This window comes from Rhineura floridana, chromosome 5 (genome assembly GCF_030035675.1).
Source record: "Rhineura floridana isolate rRhiFlo1 chromosome 5, rRhiFlo1.hap2, whole genome shotgun sequence".
Lineage (NCBI taxonomy): Eukaryota > Metazoa > Chordata > Lepidosauria > Squamata > Rhineuridae > Rhineura > Rhineura floridana.
Window position 1 is genome coordinate 186,279,488 of NC_084484.1, and position 19,234 is coordinate 186,298,721.

At 44.7% G+C, this 19,234-nt stretch overlaps 1 protein-coding gene across 4 annotated transcripts in view; it reads left to right on the forward strand.

Moving 5' to 3' along the window:
* CLPB (ClpB family mitochondrial disaggregase) overlaps positions 1 to 19,234 on the forward strand; it is a 116,234-nt gene that overhangs the window by 82,392 nt on the left and 14,608 nt on the right. For 3 of the 4 annotated variants that reach the window (XM_061629162.1, XM_061629160.1, XM_061629161.1), the window contains exons 8-10: positions 10,086 to 10,163; positions 14,051 to 14,106; positions 19,105 to 19,149. In XM_061629162.1, coding sequence (XP_061485146.1) covers positions 10,086 to 10,163; positions 14,051 to 14,106; positions 19,105 to 19,149 — 179 coding nt within the window. The remainder of the gene's footprint in view (positions 1 to 10,085; positions 10,164 to 14,050; positions 14,107 to 19,104; positions 19,150 to 19,234) is intronic. The other variant, XM_061629163.1, reaches the window with a different exon arrangement.

A 19,234-nucleotide genomic window follows, 5' to 3' on the forward strand; every position in this document is an offset into this window, starting at 1 on the left:
TTGCTGCTGTTAAACAGATTTTGGTTTTCCTTGGTGCAGAAAAAATGTCTCTCTCCCTTGGCCTCAACTGCTGCTGTACAATTCTGGCTTTGTACAGCTGTTTTTCTAGTCTTCCTAAGCGGAAGGTTTTGACTTTGATATCACCCCCAATCTGTTGATCGAATATTCTCAGATCTATATAATTTTCAGTATGTTCACAGTGAGGAAAAGACGAAGAGCTACTGTATAATTGTCTTAGGCCCCGTCTACACTATAAGTTTTTAAAAAGTGTCATGGGGGGGCTCCTGTTCCCCTCGCAGAGCCACAATTCCCAGAGTGGTTTTAACAATCCATCCCTCTTCTGTGGGAATTCTGGCCATTGTAGCTCTGTGAGGGGAATAGCGCGTCTCCTAACAACTCTGCGCACTGTTCATAAACTACAGTCTCCAGGATTCTTCTGGGGAAAGCCAGGCCTGTTTAAAGTGGTACGATAGTATTTTTAATGTATAGTGCAGAATGGGGCCTTAGCTTGAATCTTCAGGATGGAGCAGGTTAGAAATCTATCTGCATAAACCAAAATCACGCCTTCTAAACCACTTTGCTGGTGTGTGAATGGGAGTGATGCTACTATAAAGCTGAGAGGAGTGGGAAACTAACAGACTGTTGTTGGACTGGAGAACCTGTAGTCTTTCACCTGTGAGAGAGCCCCCCCCCCAAAAAAAGTGCCTTCTTCCTAGGAGCTGCATAGGAGATGGCCTGGGCATTTGCCTGCTCTAGGAGCCTTTGTTGCTTTCTTGCCATCAGGCATCACTGCACCAACATCACGTCAGACTTATCTGCATGCTGAACAAGCCAACCAAAGGTCAAGAGTAGATGTGAGCATCGCTTGCATGGGTATACTGTGCTTCTTTCCTGCAATTTGGTGGGCATTTTGATAGTGACAGGAACACAGGAAGTTGCCTTATGCTGACTTAGACCACTGTCTACACTGACTGGCAGTCGCTGTCCCCAGTTTTAGACCAGGATTCCTTCCCAGCCTACCTGGAACTGCCAGGAATTGAATTTAGGATGTCCTGCCTGCAAAGCACATGGTTAACCACTGGCCCTTCCCATATAAAGGCATTTGGTTTAAAGTCCGGTGCACAAGTTTTTTAGTGCAGAATGGGGGGTGACCCTGTTTCTTTCCTGACTCAGTAACACGCACACTCCCCTGGAAACGTGCCTGCCTGTTGACTCCAGCTGCAACTGCCGCGGGAAAAGCCAAGCAGGGCCTCTTGAATGCCGGGGCGTTGTCTCACAAGGGCAAAGTTGGTCTCAGGTTCATGCCCAAAGGACATCACCCCTTCGGCATCATGAGCCCAGGAAGACCAAGAAACCCCACAGAATGAATTGATTTGATAAATGGACATTTATTACACTCACAAATTGGCTGAAACCAATTTTGGTCACGTCAACCCCTGATAACTGCTGGGGTATTGATTTGTGTAAAGTAATACAGTGAATTTATCAGTTCAATAGCCAGCTTGAAAGGCCTCTCAGAGTCCCAGCGCTGTGGCAGCTCCACTGTTGCAGATGGCAAAATAAAGCTCAAACTGAAAAGAGCTCTGGAGCCAAGAGCACTCAAGGTGGCACCACCTCTGTCTCTGTCTCTCTGTCTTGCTCCCAGAAGCCCACTTGAGTTTCCACGTGGGATGTTATCCAGGACTGCTGTGCCTCAGTTCCTCATAGCCTTTCTGCAAGAGTGAGAACACTGTCACCTTGCAGAGGGAGTATATGCTTAAACAGGGATGGACCGCCTCTCCCGACATGAACCTACCCTTACACTACACTCAACATCTAAGGCCCTCCTCCGGGTGCCTACTCCGAGGGAAGGTGGGAGTCTGGCAACAAGGGAGAGGGCCTTCTCAGTGGTGGCCCCCAAATTATGGAATGAACTTTTTGATGAGGTGCGCCTGGCGCCAACACTTAGCTTTTCAGCGCCAGGTCAAGACTTTCCTCTTCTCCCAGGCATTTTAGCATGTGTTCTTAATTTTTTTTTTTAATTGTGTTTTTTAATTTTTTTGTGTGTTTTAAAATTTGTATATTTGTTTTTATTGTTTTTAATTGCTGTAAACCGCGCAGAGCTTCGGCTATGGGACAATATATAAATGTAATAGATAGATAGACAGACAGACAGACAGATAGATACATTGATTCATTGATTCATTTCCTGCGCAGTATAGCCACCAAATCATTTTTATTTGCAAAAGTGCCTTACCATCTTTACTGCTTTTTAATTGCTTTAATTGCTTTTTAATGTTTTTAAATCTTTTTTAAAAAACAATGTTTTTAAACTTTTTTTAAGATGTCTTCAAAGCTTTTTAAAAAAATGTTTTTAAAGTTGTTTTGTTTTAATGTATTTTAAAGTCTGTTTTTATGATGTTTTAAAGTGTTTTTAGTGCTTTTGTTTGCTGCCCTGGTCTCCTGCTGGGAGGAAGGGTGGGATATAAATAAAATAATAAAATAAAATAAATAAAATAAAAAGTGCTGGGTTGGCTTTCCCAGCAGCCCTGCAAGGTAGACCTCTATTATGCCCATTGTACAAATGGGGGAGCTGAACCTGAGATCACCATGATAAAAAGGTGGTCCAGGTCTCCTATGTCCAACTTGCTGCTGAGTTGTTATGAGCAGCTCATTGTGGGTCTTCATGTTGCTTTCTGCAAGAAAGGAGGAGCGGAGCCCAAACTGTAAGGCAGGCAGCTGCAACATTCTGCTAGCAGTAACGAAAAGCAAAAGCCCCGTGGGACCAGGCCGTGTGGTTGTTCGAGTGCCCCTTCTCATGGCCTGTGCTCCAGAAGCGAGGGGCATCTGCCTAGACCAGAGAGATCGCGAGTGCCTTCTGGTATGCAGGTGGCCTGTTTGCACCATGAAGGGAGAGTTTATTACTCTCTTTGTCTTTGCCAACACAGATACAAATCACACCAGTGCTCATGATGTTCTTCTTGTAAAGCTGCCCACAGTGTTTGACCTTTTAGGTTTCGTGAGAGCCCCGGGATGTGCTAGAAGCAAGATCGTGTGTGCTCTGTACCAAGTTATCCCGATTCTGCGATCTGAATGAATTATGGAGACGAAGGAAATGTTCAGGGTGGCTTGTTGGCATAATAAATACTTCTGCCTGTCCTGAAGGGGAAGGGCAAAGAGGAAAAGCAGAGCCTTCAACAACAGCACCTTCACGATTCCTGCTCAACCCCACCTCCACAGGCTGAGATTTTGCTAACCACTCTCCAAACCCTTTCTCACACCTCCCAAGCAAGCATTCAGAGTAAACATTTGCTTGCCTTTTTTCCAGAGATGAAGACTGAGAGTCTGTGCTGTGACTCGGGGGACATGTCAGACTGCCCCTTCCTTTTGCACAAGGAGGAGATGGCGTCAACACCCCTCTCCCTAATAGATCAGGTCAGCCAGGCTTCCTTCTGGCCTTCAATTTCCTTCCTTGCACACATGTAGAGAAACAGCCAGAAAATATCGAGAGATGCTCACATCTCTCTCTCTCTCTCTCTCTCTCTCTCTCTCTCTCTCTCTCTCTCTCTCTCTCTCGTGGAGAGGATCATTAGGAGGCCCACGTCTGGCAAAGCTCCCAGGAGGCCCTTCTCCAGAATGCCTCTAGGAGCTTCTGAACATGTTGTCCACATTGGCCTTTTCTGCCAGGAGCACCCGGTGATTCTTGTTTGCTCTCTTTCCCCTTCCTTCCCTCCCCTTCCATTATTCTGCTCTGCTATCACAAGAAATATCTTCGCTCGTCATTCTTTTCAAGCTTGGCATTTCACCTTGTTTAAGGAGCACTTCTGTCAAACATAATATGTTGCATCTCTGGTCTTACTGACCTCTGACAATTGCCGAGACAGGTCTGTGTGGAATTTTAAAAAGCAGGCTGTGCAGGTGAGCTCTTAGCATCATTTACAACACAATACACTTTCTGCGGCATCTTCTCTTCTTTGCACAAAGTATCACAAAATGCTTTTGTGATCGATACGGCAAGAGTACCTCTTTTGAGAAGTGAAGTGGAAGGAAGAGGCCTTGCTTTAAATAGGCCAGACACTGGGAGTTATTATTGCTTAATTCATAGAATCATAGTAGTGGTTAAGGTGTTGGACTACAACCTGGGAGACCAGGATTCGAATCCCCACACAGCCATGAATCTCACTGGGTGACCTTGGGCCAGTCACTGCCTCTCAGCCTCAGAGGGACGCAATGGTAAACCACTTTTGAATGCCGCTTACCATGAAAACCCTATTCAGAGGGTCACCATAAGTCAGGATCGACGTGAAGGCGGTCCATTTCCATTTTCATAGTAGAGTTGGAAGGGGCCTATATGGCCACGGCGTCCAACCCCCTGCTCAATGCAGGAATCCAACTTAAAGCATTCCCAATAGGTGGCTGTCTGGGTGCCTCTTGAAGGCCTCCAGTGTTGGAGACCCCACCGCCTTCCTAGGTCAATGGTTCCATTGTCGTACCGCTCTAACAGCTAGGGAGTTTTTCCTTATGTTTAAGGAAATTGATTAAATTTAATTAATTAATTAAATTTATACCCCACCCTTCCTCTCAAAGGAGCCCAAGGCACCAAACACATAAATCATAAAACAATTAAAATATCTAAAAACAATTTCAGTACAGATGCAGACTGGGAAGGGGTTCTACTTAGAAGGCTTAAAAGGCTTGTTGGAAGAGGAAGGAGAGGTGCTAGCCTGAAACCTGCCTAAAATCTCTCATTGTGCACTGAGGTAGCCTGCAGGTCCTCAGGGATGAAGGAGCAGCGTTCTGCATGTACTCAGAGTCACTGCTGTCTTCTCTTCCTCTATTCCAGGCTTCAGTTCTGGCGTGTCAAATGGTCCTGGTCTGAGGCCTGGCCCAGATTAAGTCCCCTCAAAACTCGATTTGAATGTATTTGAGTGGTTGTGTTTTATAACTTGATTTCTTTTTAAAGGAATAATATTTATTTTTTCCAGTAAAGTATACACAACGATAGAATTGTCATAAATATAAAAAACAGTGTTACATATATCTTCATATTTCATTGTGGTCATAATGTATTCCCAGAAGTATCTGTCTAAATATATTGTCAAGCATCTCATTTCACTGCAAACCGTAAAACAAAAATTGTGCCCATTTTTTCCTACCTTAAAACATTTTGTATCATTAAGGAAATTTATTGTCTTAACATTTCCTTGTGGTTTAATCCTATTTCAGGATCGAATAGAAAGGGACTACTTTCAGAGGGTGGGGGGAAGTCACTGTGGAGATTGTGCCCTTCCATAGTTATATAAAGAAGGACATTTTAATAACGTGGTGACGATGGACATTCCCAAAATCTCCCAGAGTGAAGATTCCAGGTGTGTGTGTGTCAGAGATGAGAGTTTAAAGAGAACCACCATACGTGTTTCAGGAGACATAGAATATACAAAATGATCTCTCTTGACAGACTAGTCGTTTAAAAATATTGTTTAAAAGTATTCTTGAGGCCTCGATGTTCAAAATGGAAATCCAATACAGAGATGTTAAATTCTGAAGGGTGCTATTGCACTGCATAGGCATCTGTCGATATCCCCATGACAACAAGATGGTGGACTCGATGGGCCCTCGGAGCAGCAAGGCTATTCTGATGATATGTCTGGCTTTAGCTATGGGTCACCTGAGATGCCCTGAAAAACTAGGGGGTGGGTAGCGCATCAAGTTAAATAGGTGTTCATTTGGCTCTGCCCTGAGAGTTGGTTTGGGGGTCAAATGTGAACCCTTTTGGAGATGAAGTAGCAAAATGAGTGCAAACCAAAATGGCTACCCTTTGAGCTGAATGCATAATATGGAGAGCTCTAGGAGGTTCTGTGGTGTCTGGAAGCAGCCAGCTGAACTGTGCTGGACCCAGCAGTCTTGTGGGCAGGTTCAGGATCTAAGGCGATTCTTCATGGGGCATTGACCCCTTTGACCACTGTTCTGCACCTGGTGCTCTGAAGTTCCCCCTCACAGCATGGAAGTGGGGAAGGAGGACTACTGGAGGGAAGGGGAGAAAAGTGCAATGGTTGCATCTCTCTGTCACTGAGTGGTTATTTGATTCCTGTATTTAGCACCGGCAGTGCACATGGGGTCTGAGAGAATAGTGGGGGGCAGGGGAGACTTGGCACCAAGGAGTTTGCAGTCTAAATTAGGACTGTGGGGGGGAGACAGTAGTGAAATGGAGAATACAATGATGAATACAAACACATGCAGGCATAGGCACAGTTATAGGCATGCTCTCTTGGCAATTTAGGAATTAGCTCCCAGTTTCCTTTGGTTTTGTCTTGGAATGTGGTTTTCTGCACATTTGTCAACTGAGTCCACCAAAACAGCTGCTGGACCATACTCTCCTTCTGTGGGGTGTTGCTGGCTTCAAAGTTTCTCAGACTTTGCCAGGGTGAGGCAGGTTCATCTCCGTGTTGTGTCTAGAACTTGGAGGCTCCTAGAAGTAAGCTCTGGATGATGACCTTTCCATTCCAGGTGGCGATCGTACCACTTAGAACAGCAAGCCCTGTGTAGAGCTGCCATTGCTTGGAGAGTCTCAGTACCACATTGGTATGGAGGCTCTCCGCTTAATGTAGCCTTTGCAGCCATTCCAAATGGCCTCCCCAGAGCATTTTTTAAAAAAAATAGAAATAAAAACTCATGCCTCAGCGTTCCTCAAGGCCAGTTTATGAAACCATTTTTTTATGCAGTGTGCTGGTTTTTCTGGGTCATTTTGGCATGTCGAAGTGGTCCCCTGAATGCCTCAACACATACCAGGATGGCGACTGGCCCCGTCCTGACTGAAAACTGCTTCTTGAACATTTTCCAGGAGATGAGGAGTCACGGTCAGGATGCAGGTCGGCATATTCAAGAGACTGCTCTGTCATGCCAGAACAACCCAGAAAAGCCAACTTGGTGGTGAGTAGTTTGCCTCACAAAAAAAGGGGGTTAGGGCTTGAATAAGTTGTTCCCAAAATTCAACAAGCTGATTGTCCTTGTTTTTGATCAAGGAGAATGAAAGAGAGTGGGGAACTGTGGGGCTCCTGAGAATTCAGAGTTTTGGGGAAAGTAGAGTTCAGGGTTGTTAAAACAAAAAGGGATTGCGAAGAGCTCCAAAAAGACCTCTCCAAACTGAGTGAATGGGCGGGAAAATGGCAAATGCAATTCAATATAAACAAGTGTAAAATTATGCATATTGGAGCAAAACATCTTAATTTCACATATACGCTCATGGGGTCTGAACTGGCGGTGACCGACCAGGAGAGAGACCTCGGGGTTGTAGTGGACAGCACGATGAAACTGTCGACCCAGTGTGCGGCAGCTGTGAAAAAGGCAAATTCCATGCTAGCGATAATTAGGAAAGGTATTGAAAATAAAACAGCCGATATCATAATGCCGTTGTATAAATCTATGGTGCGGCCGCATTTGGAATACTGTGTACAGTTCTGGTCGCCTCATCTCAAAAAGGATATTCTAGAGTTGGAAAAGGTTCAGAAGAGGGCAACCAGAATGATCAAGGGGATGGAGCGACTCCCTTACGAGGAAAGGTTGCAGCATTTGGGGCTTTTTAGTTTAGAGAAAAGGCGGGTCACAGGAGACATGATAGAAGTGTATAAAATTATGCATGGCATTGAGAAAGTGGATAGAGAAAAGTTCTTCTCCCTCTCTCATAATACTAGAACTCGGGGACATTCAAAGAAGCTGAATGTTGGAAGATTCAGGACAGACAAAAGGAAGTACTTCTTTACTCAGCGCATAGTTAAACTATGGAATTTGCTCCCACAAGATGCAGTAATGGCCACCAGCTTGGACGGCTTTAAAAGAAGATTAGACAAATTCATGGAGGACAGGGCTATCAATGGCTACTAGCCATGATGGCTGTGCTGTGCCACCCTAGTCAGAGGCAGCATGCTTCTGAAAACCAGTTGCCGGAAGCCTCAGGAGGGGAGAGTGTTCTTGCACTCGGGTCCTGCTTGCGGGCTTCCCCCAGGCACCTGGTTGGCCACTGTGAGAACAGGATGCTGGACTAGATGGGCCACTGGCCTGATCCAGCAGGCTCTTCTTATGTTCTTAGAGTACTTGTGCGGAATTATCACCATCATCATCATTTATATATAAGCTTCTTCCCCCACCCATTTGTCCTCACAACAGCTCTTGTGAGGTAATTTAGAGTTGATGTCTGTTCATAGCTGAGCGAGGATTTGAACCTGGGTCTTCTTGGTCCTAGTCCAACAATCTAAGCACTCTCTCCCCTTGTACCTTGTTGTGCCTTGATTTCAGCCACGAATTCACAAGTCTGCAAAGAGCTTATTTGTTTGCTTATAAAAGTATTTATATACTGTCAACTCTGATTAGGCTGAGGTTAGGCAGGCGCCCTCCTTACTGAGATTCAGGCCCATGACAAATACTTTCTCATGCCAGCAGGCATTTTAAGGTAGTGTTTGGGGTTATTTTCAGTTTTATGATGAATTTTTATTCTTTTCCTCTCTATATAGTTGATTTTTTATGTACACTGCTTAGAAATGCTAATGATTTAAGTGGTATATAAATGGCTTAAATAAAATAAACTGTTAAACTATCAAGGCAGTGTTCAAGAAAACCATGAACATCATTAAAAATCTTGAGTTCAGCGTCAGGAATGGCCAATTCTGTAACTTGCATAAATTAAATAAATTTGCCTATGCATAATTTATTCTACTGGTGTGCTTGCTGGTCTGTTCGACAATGTGAGCGGAGCAGAGTAGCCCTCGCATCACCATTGCCCAGGAATCCAACTGCCGCCCATATACTTTCAAGACCATCTTCAGCTTTAAAGATCAGAACGTAGTGGGGAGTTTTTGAAGCAAAAGCCAATATTCTCTGTGCGTTCAGTGCCAGAAGTTATACTTGGGTGGAATTACAGCATCCAGGCGGCCACACACGGAGCCATGTGTTGCATTTCTTGTGTCAGAACTCCCAAGTCCTGAGCTAGACAGATCGCGCTGGTCCAGGGTTCCACTTTGTTTGTTTAAGAACTGTATCCTCCCACTTTTCACTTTGTGTCTTAAAGCGGCTACAGAGCCTGTCCAGTGGTGCACCAAAGCCTTACCTCTTCTTTTCCCACCAGTGTTTTTTTCTCTGCTGTCCCCGAGAAAACCCAGTTCCAACTGGTCACACACACACACCCAGAAAAGGCCACTGAGGACATCTGTTGGGCACCAGCGATCAGTGTTTGCTCGCGTGGAGTGGCTGTGCTTTCATTTGCCATTGCATGCAAGCAAGTGCTGTCGTCATGTTTATTTTCATGCGTTTCATTACTTTTTTCTTGTTCTTATCAATTCTTTTTACATTGTGCATGTAACCTGAGAGAGCACAGCTATGATTGGGATGCCAGGAGCAGCAGGTCCACAGGAAAGGTGACTTGCCCCCAGCTGGCCAGTCAGAGGGCGGTTTGGGCCCAACCCGACTGTTTCAAGTGCTCCTCCTCTCCAGAACAGACGTTTTCATGTTTGGTCTGCTAAAATCCATGTCATGTTTCCCTGACAGCTCCCCTGAATCCTCCTTCATCTTAGCACCATTATTGCTGGTGTCCCACATGTCTGTGCAAACCTGCTGTGACCTTGAATTTAAGGCTTCTTTCCCCATAGAATAGAAGAGGTACCAAATGTCTCCTTCCCAGTTCTTTGTGCAAAAAGGTGCTGCTTCCGAGCTGTTGAGCCTCTTGAATCTTGCCCCCCTTTCCTCTCCCCTCCTTCACCCTTCCCCTCACTGTCCACCCAACGGGTCCCTTTCTGGTTCATCCAGTGTCCATCCTCCCTTCTGTTTCCCTGGCAACGCTGAGTGCACATCCTGGAAAACTTTATCCGAAATCTGCTCTGGGCAGCTTTCCAAATCCATGCTAACCTGATTAGGTATCTCTGGGGGCCTTGCTGGCTAATCAAATTAGGTAGCTCTAATGGTAGTGAAGACTTTGAGTGGGCAGAGTGCAGTAAAACATAGTGTATACTTAGTGATAATTATACTTGCTGTTGTGTCATTGATTTATATGCCTTTCCCTTTTTTATGTGCCCAGATATATAACCCCTTCCTTTGTTTTTCTTGCATTTCGATTGCAGCCATCCGGAGGAAGGAAAATGGCTGGTATGACGAGGAGCATCCCTTGGTTTTTCTCTTCTTGGGATCATCAGGAATAGGTAAAGTCTGTCTCCTTTTTTTGTGATGAGGCAGGCTAGTCAAAGCCCTGCCTCAGAAAAGCACACCTAGTGGCTTTTTTTCTCATGCCGTGGAGAGAGAATAACTGAGGATGTTGCACCCTGTATGGGCCAGAGAACTCAGGGCCCATTTTCAAGCACTCTCTATGCCAAGTCAGAGGCCGGTTTTTCAGTCCTCTTACCTGCCCTGCCCCCCGCACACATGCATGCACACACTGCCACCGAAACAGTCATGGTCCATGGGTTTGGGTTATTGTGAATGAGATGCAATAGCATAATAATAGCCTTGCACCTGAGGCAGTGTGGTGTCCTGGGAAACTAGGGTTCTAATCCCCACTCAGCCAGGAAGCACCACCAGGTGACCTTGGGCCAGTCACTGTCTCTCAGCCTAACCTACCCCACAGGGTTGTTGTGACGATGAAGTTGTGAGGGGAAGAACCATGTTTGTGCTCCACTTTGAGCTCTTTGGAGGAGAGGTGGGATATAAATGTAATAAATAAATATAAATAAATTCCAAATTCATCATATAGGTCAGGTAAAACCCAAAGTTAAATCGCACTGGGTACAGCATACACATAATGCATAACAAATCTTCATTCCTGTCCGTCAAGTTGGTTTTTTTAAAAGAATTTAAAAACCTTATCATCTCAGAATTTAAAAACCTTATCACTTCAGAAGTCTATAGAATTGTATTGCCTTTCACACACTTTCTGCTAGTTTTGCGAGCAGCTCCAAGGCTTCCATGCGCACACCACACAAGCACAAAATCTGATGCCAGCTGCCAAAGTCCAATCCTGAAGTCTTTTTGCATTTTTAAAAGAAGAAGCAAGTTTCTAGTTCCTGTTGCAGAGGAAAGCTGAAAAGACATGAGCGCTATGTAGCAAACTAGAATGGACTCAGGAAGAACTTTATTGTTCAAGCAAAACACCAGATAGAAAGAACAAGGGGCCCCTTGGCCCAGTCATATTCTGGGGCCCTGTATTATCTCCATCCCATAGGACATGTTCTTCCCCTTGCATTCATGTACCAAAGCAGGCATCTGTAAAGGCACCGAAGTTTTGAGTCAGGAATGTATGCATGTATGTATTTAAAATTGTGCCCCATCTTTCCTTTTATAGTCCAAGAAAGAGTGGCAGTATCTATGCCCTGACCACCAAACCACAAGAATCTGCTCAGTACAGGTTAACTTTTTGACCCACATGATAGGCTTGTGGGGTGGGGGCTGTTGTTGCAGCCCTTTGTAGGTCTAAATGAGATCAGGCTGAAGGAATTGGATATGTTTAACCAGAGAAAGATGGACATCACAATAAACATGTGGCTAATGCCCAAAACAGTAGTTTTAAGTATAGCTCCCCTTCCCCACACCTGTAAATAAAATGAAACGTAAATAAGAGTATGTTAGTTCCACCAAAACACCAAAACGTGATTAAGGAAGCTAATTTGGAGTGATGTCTGATCTGGTGAACCATGGCTTGCAATCAACCAGCAAACTGGAATCAGAAACCGTTGTTTTCAAGTGGATTTGCAAACCATTGTTCCAGGTGGATTTATAAACCATGGCTAGTGCTAACTGCAGTTTGGCATGATATCTGAACCGATTAACTATAGGTGGCCATCTCTATAGTTCCAGAGCCTTAAGCACCATGGAGAGAATTTTGAACGTACGAAGCTGAGTGCTGAGAGGACAAAAAATCAAAGCAGACAATCGGCTCTAAATAATGGTTTACCTATTGTATGTTTGGAAGCTCAAAGCATAGTTTGGGTTCTAAGCTCCGATGAGCACAAACCATGGCTTGGCATGTGTCTGGATTGAGTCATCCTCTCCTGAGACACAAAATGGGGCCAGATGGGAGGGCCAGTGAGGAGATGTCTCAGAAATGAGAGATGACTGGGGAGGGCAAGAGTTTTAGCAGAGAGTAAAGTGTGGCTTTTGAAAAGGATGAAGCAACAGGAATTGGCAGCCCCTTAGGTATGAAAGGAGGAGTTAAGAAAAGGAGGAGTCAAGGGAAGGATTGTAGCTCAGGACATCTCATTTAGGTTTGGCAGACCCTGAAGTGCTCTTTTCCCTTCAGGGCACGTGCCAGAATCCTGTAGGACCTGCTCCATGCAGGTACAGCCCTCGCAAGGGATGCGTCTCCAGCTGCAGTGGAGCTGACATATTTGTTGATACCATGTCAATGTAGATTTATTCCGTAATATGTGTCTTGAATTATTGATTGCCTTCATGCCTAGACTTTCATGAAAGACGTTGCATATAAATCCAATAAACAATATCATGTTTCCCAGCAAATCTACTCCTTGTCTCAAAGTCAAGGACATTGCTCTTGGGAACGCCTAGGTGAATCGGTCTAACTCTGCCTCTGGTATGACCCTCTAAAGCACCTTGGTTCAGCAAATCCTCCTAAGACTTACTTTCCTTTGGGTGGGGGCGAGGGGGAGGGTTCATCTTTCTTTGTTGATTGTGCTCTTTCAAAAATTCCTTTTAAGAGCAGAAGATATTAACTAGCCTAGCCTTCCCCAACCTGGTGCCCTACTGATGTTTGGGACGGCAACTCACATCAGCCCCAGCCAGCAAAGCCACACCCAACGTATCAAGAGAACACCAGGTTTAGTCCTTTCCAGCATCTTGCAATAGCATAATAAGGATAATGATAGTTAATAATTTTGCCTATGGAGAGCTTGGAAGCCTGTATGTGGAACTGTACATTAAAAGCCAGTTTTCAACAACTGGTTGTGAATTTTGTCATTAAACTTTGCGCCACAAAAAAGCCAACAAAGTAGGAACGAAGAAGGTTGCTGGAACAGGTTCAGAGGAGGGCAACAAGGATGATCAGGGGACTGGAAACAAAGCCCTATGAGGAGAGACTGGAAGAACTGGGCCTGTTTAGCCTGGAGAAGAGAAGACTGAGGGGAGATATGATAGCACTCTTCAAGTACACGAAAGGCTGCCACACAGAGGAGGGCCAGGATCTCTTCTTGATCATCCCAGAGTGCAGGACACGGAATAATGGGCTCAAGTTGCAGGAAGCCAGATTTCGACTGGACATCAGGAAAAACTTCCTAACTGTTAGAGCCATGCGACAATGGAACCAAAGACCTAGAGAGGTAGTGGGCTCTCCGACACTGGAGGACTTCAAGAGGCAGCTGGACAGCCATCTTTCGGGAATGCTTTGATTTGGATTCCTGCATTGAGCAGGGGGTTGGACTTAATGGCCTTACAGGCCCCTTCCAACTCTACTATTCTATGATTCCCCTCCCTGACACTGGTTGGCCCACAGCTGGCACCAGCACCGCAGGGGTCCTGCATGTAAGCAGAACAGGTGGAAAGGCACAGACCAAACTCTTTCTGAAGCACACACACACCACTCCATTCCCTACACACGCACGCACACCACCACATTTACAGAAGTTTTGCCTAAAATAAAGTGCAGCCACCTGGTACAGTGATGTCTCTGGAGCACAAATAAAACCAATCGAAAACTTTTTAGGAAGTTGTGTGACAACAGTACCAAGATCTCTTTGCAGCGTCTGCGTTGCAAGCTAGATTTAAAGCAACAACACAGGCCCATTTCTCCTGCTGCCCCTAGGCATGTGGGAACCACTTCAACACCACATCTTCCTGCATCCTGGGCTGCAAAGCCTACAGTGTGTCTCCTCCCTGCACAGGTTTCAAGCCTCTGGTGACTGAATTGACCCCTGATGCTGGGGGTCAGCTGCGGCATGGTCTCCTCTTTCGTGGCCCAGGCCCTTTCACGTGACCTGGCACGCTATGTGGGAGAGAGTGGCACTACAGCGGCACAGTCTGTGGCTCCCTCAGACAATCATTTTGTCCCTCAACACCTCCTGTTTCTTTGCTGCTTCTTGAACAGGTAAAACAGAACTGGCCAAGCAGACAGCCAAGTACCTGCACAAAGACGTCAAGAAGGTAAGGCCTCTTTTCTGTGTTCCTTTAACAGAGCAGCCTTGCTTCCCCAGGGTTCAGTGTATGGAGGAGCAACAATCCCAGGAGGCGTGTGAGCAGGTTCCCATTCTACATTTTCATCCCTGGCACTCCTTTGGAATGTTCTCATAGGAATGTAGAAAGCTGCCTTACACTGGACCAGAAACTTGATCCGTCTAGCTCAGTATTGTGCACACTGACTGGCAGCGGCTCTCCGGGGTCCCAGCCCTACCTGGAGATCCCATGCCCTTCCTCTGCAGAATCTGCACAGGTGACCTGGTCCTGTGTGCGACCCCATGACATCAATGCAAAAGTGATGTCATGGCCACAATTGTAGCCTGTGTGGGAGCAACCAGCTGCTTTTAAAAGCTGCAGGTTTTGGAGCCTTGCAGGAAGCCTCTTCATGTACTGGTTTCCAGGATAACAACCCAGCCCCTTTTTAATGTTAGTTTTGTTCTAACCACTGTGACTGCTGGCTCAAGATCAAATATTGTAACTGCCAAGGACAAAGGCTGCACTAATTCAATGGCATGCTCAAAACAAGCCGTTTACTAACACATAATCAGTTTGGTGGTTATTTAGTTAATTAATGCATCAAAGAAGGGGTCACAGAATGTGGAGAAAATTATTGGGGAAGGACGGAGGGGAGTACAGCTACAACAGGAACCGGTGGATAAAGGAAGAGGTTGTCACAAAGGTCTTGTTTGTGCGCCACCTGAAAGCTTCATCTTCAGCTCTCATGCCTTCCTCCCAGTGTGCATTGCAAACCCAGCTGTTTTTTAGACAAGGGACTTGTCCCCACATTGTATGGTCTTTGCGATGTCTGCACTGTCTGTTTCTTTTTCTCCCCAGCCCAGATGAATAGTCATAGGTACATGTTACGTACAGGAATGTAAGAAAACTAGGGGGAATAATGAGTGAAAATTCTGGCCACTGCGTTTGAACCTGGGGATGTTCACCTTTTGTGTGCACTTTCTCAATGGTTGAGCATCTGCCTTACATGCAGAAGGTCCCCAGGTCAGTCCCCAGCATCACTAGGCAGGGCTAGGAGAGACTCCCTGGAGAGGAGACAGTGCTGGTCTTCTAGATGGACCAGCAGCCCTTTGGAACACAGGAGAGTGGGGTCACCGATACTTACCTTCTGAGTGTTTTTCTTGGGTTTTTCCCCCCTCCAAATTAGGATGCACACCTTAACGTGATGAGGGAGTTTGAGAGTGTTGAAGAAGCTGAGAGCAATGCCGTCAGGAGTCTAGACCAAGAGGCTAGACTCCTAGCAGGGGCACCCAAAGTGGAATGGTCAAAGCTGAGACACCAGACTAAGATGCATCCAAACTCAGAGGAAGGCAATGGTAAACCACCTCTGAATATCTCTTACCACGAAAACCCTATGAACAGAGTATCCAAAATGCAACACGAGATAGTGCTGGAAGATGAGACCCCCAGGTCAGAAGGCATGAGTACGAGTAGCGCTGTGACTAATGACGCAGCTGGGTCAAACCCGAAAGGAAGCCCAGAGGCTGATGAGCACAGATGCGAAAGGAGAGTCCGGAGTTGTATGACACACACAATAGGAACATGGAATGTGAGAAGCATGAACCAGGGAAAGTTAGAAATTGTCAAGCAAGAAATGGAATGCATCAACATTACAATACTTGGTGTGAGCGAACTAAAATGGACGGGAAAGGGACATTTCCAATCAGGTAACTACAAATTTTTTTATGCAGGAAATGAGAAATTAAGAAGAAATGCGGCTGCTTTCACAGTGAGAAGTGATGTAGCAAAAGCAATTAGGAGCTACAACGCAAGGTCTGAGCGAGTGATGTCAATGAGATTAAATGGGAAACCTATCAACATAACCATCATCCAAGTTTACGCTCCAACATCAAATGCAGAAGAAGAAGAATTGGAGAGATTTTATGCAGAAGTACAGGAGGAAATTGATCACACACCAAAACAAGATATGATGATAATCATGGGGGACTGGAATGCAAAAGTAGGGAACAGAGAAGAACTAGGAATTGTGGGGAAATGGGGCTTAGGTGACAGAAATGAAGCAGGAGTAAGACTTATTGAATTCTGTGAAGCCAATAATTTGTTTCTTGCCAACACAGTTTTTGAGCAACCAAAAAGACAACTGTACACGTGGACATCACCAGATGGTCAATATAGGAATCAAATTGATTATATAATTGGAAACAGAAGATGGAGAAGTTCCATACTTTCTGCAAAAACAAGACCAGGAGCAGACTGCGGTACAGATCATGAACTGATCGTATTGAAAATCAGAGTAAAGCTAAAGAAGAAGAACAAAGCACTCATAATGCCAAAATACAATTTAAATAACATCCCAGAAGAATATAAAGATCAAAGAAGGAACAGTCAGAACCCTAAATGCAACTATACAACGACTAGTACGTAGGGACAAAGAAAACTATTACAATAGTTATTGTATAGAAATAGAAAAGGACAACAAAATGGGAAGAACAAGAGCCCTATTCCAAAAGATTAGAGAAATTAAAGGGAAATTTAAACCAAGAGTAGGGATGTTGAATAATCAACAGGGGAACACACTGACTGACTGAGATGAAATAAAAGGAAGATGGAAGCAATACACTGAAGAACTCTACAAAAGAGATGCCAGGATGACAGATTCATTCACAGAGGAACCATATGATGAAGAACCAGAAATTTTAGAATGCGAGGTGAAATCTGCTCTTAAAATTCTTGGAAGAAACAAATCACCAGGAATAGACGGCATACCAACAGAGTTGCTACAAGCTACTGAGACTGAATCTGTCCAAATTTTGACAAAAATTTGTCAAGAAATATGGAAAACTAAACTATGGCCCACAGACTGGAAGCGTTCAATATATATCCCACTTCTAAAGAAAGGGGATCCCAGAGAATGCAGTAATTACCAAACTATTGCCTTAATATCCCATGCAAGTAAAGTAATGCTCAAGATTCTACAACAAAGGCTCTTACCATATATGGAGCGAGAAATGCCAGACGTCCAAGCTGGATTTAGAAAGGGAAGAGGCACCAGAGATCATATGGCAAACATGCGTTGGATAATGGAACGGAGCAAGGAATTTCAGAAGAAAATCACCCTGTGCTTTATAGATTACAGCAAAGCCTTTGACTGTGATCATGAAAAACTATGGAATGCTTTAAAAGAAATGGGGGTGCCACAGCATCTGATTGTCCTGATGCGCAACCTATACTCTGCACAAGAGGCTACTGTAAGGACAGAATATGGAGAAACCGATTGGTTCCCCATCAGAAAGGGTGTGAGACGGGTGTATTTTATCACGCTATTTGTTTAACGCAGAACATATCATACGGAAAGCGGGATTGGACCAAGATGAAGGAGGTGTGAAAATTGGAGGGAGAAACATCAATAATTTAAGATATGTGGACGATACCATACTACTAGCAGAAACCAGTAATGATTTGAAACAAATGCTGATGAAAGTTAAAGAGGAAAGCACAAAAGCAGGACTACAGCTGAACATCAAGAAGACTAAAGTAATGACAACAGAAGATTTATGTAACTTTACAGTTGACAATGAGGACATTGAACTTGTCAAGGATTATCAATACCTTGGCACAGTCATTAACCAAAATGGAGACAACAGTCAAGAAATTAGAAGACTAGGACTGGGGAGGGCAGCTAGGAGAGAACTAGAAAAGGTCCTCAAATGCAAAGATGTATCACTGAACACCAAAGTCAGGATCATTCAGACCATGGTATTTCTGATCTCTATGTATGGATGTGAAAGTTGGACAGTGAAAAAAGGGGACAAGAGAAAAATCATCTCATTTGAAATGTGGTGTTGGAGGAGAGCTTTGTGCATACCACGGACTGCGAAAAAGACCAATAATTGGGTGTTAGAACAAATTAAACCAGAACTGTCACTAGAAGCTAAAATGATGAAACTGAGGTTATCATACTTTGGACACATAATGAGAAGACATGATTCACTAGAAAAGACAATAATGCTGGGAAAAACAGAAGGGAGTAGAAAAAGAGGAAGGCCAAACAAGAGATGGATTGATTCCATAAAGGAAGCCACAGACCTGAACTTACGAGATCTGAACAGGGCGGTTTATAACAGATGCTATTGGAGGTCGCTGATTCATAGGGTCACCATAAGTCATAATCAACTTGAAGGCACATAATAACAACAACAATCTGCCTGTTTCATAACAGTATTATTTCACCGCCATGATTATCTGAGAACTTAATTTAGCCTCTGTGCGGGTGCATTTTTCTGGTATTGTTTGTCACCAGCTGATATATTTCTAAGTACTTGAAGAGTTGTAATGCCCGACTGTTCTGTTTTGCAAGGCGCTATTTTGGGTCTCCATTTTTCATCCCTGCTGTTCCACCAAGAAATAAGTTGTTGGGACTGAGCCCATTTAAGGCAGTAGTAGCCCCTGTGGCAGATTGCACTCATGAGAAATGCTGGCTTACTTTCCGCTTTCAAGAATAACAGCCTTTCAAAGCAGGTTTATATGGCCATTGGCTCCCTTGAAGACAAATGAGACAAACATACACCATGTTTTGTTTGATTAGAAACCACTCGATTCCAGGGGTTGCCCAAGACATTTTGGTACCTACCTAAAACAGCACAACTTCCGTTGGTGGATAGTGCCTCACGAACTGGGTCTATTCATCACCCGCTCTGCCATCTTAGGACCATTTTGCATATTACATTTTGGGGTGTGCACTCCAAGGAACACAGGACACTGCCTTATTATACCAAGTCATTGCATGGGTCTTTCTAGTTCTGTATAGTCTCTTGGCAGCAGGCACAGGTTTCACGTGTCCAGATAAAAATGTAAAGTGAATGCAACACCACAGGGATTTGCAGACCTTAGCATCATAACACTGTCAGGGAGCCAGGATTGGCTGCAACTCCTTGTTGGTTGTACAACCAGCACCTCTGAATGATTCTTGTTTGTTTGTTTGTGCCACAGGGTTTCATCAGGCTGGACATGTCAGAATTTCAGGAAAGACACGAGGTTAGTACGAGAGGCGCATGTTCAGTACTCTCATTCCCACCATCGCCACCACGCCCGTTTGCAGATCCCAGAAGTGCACCTTGTG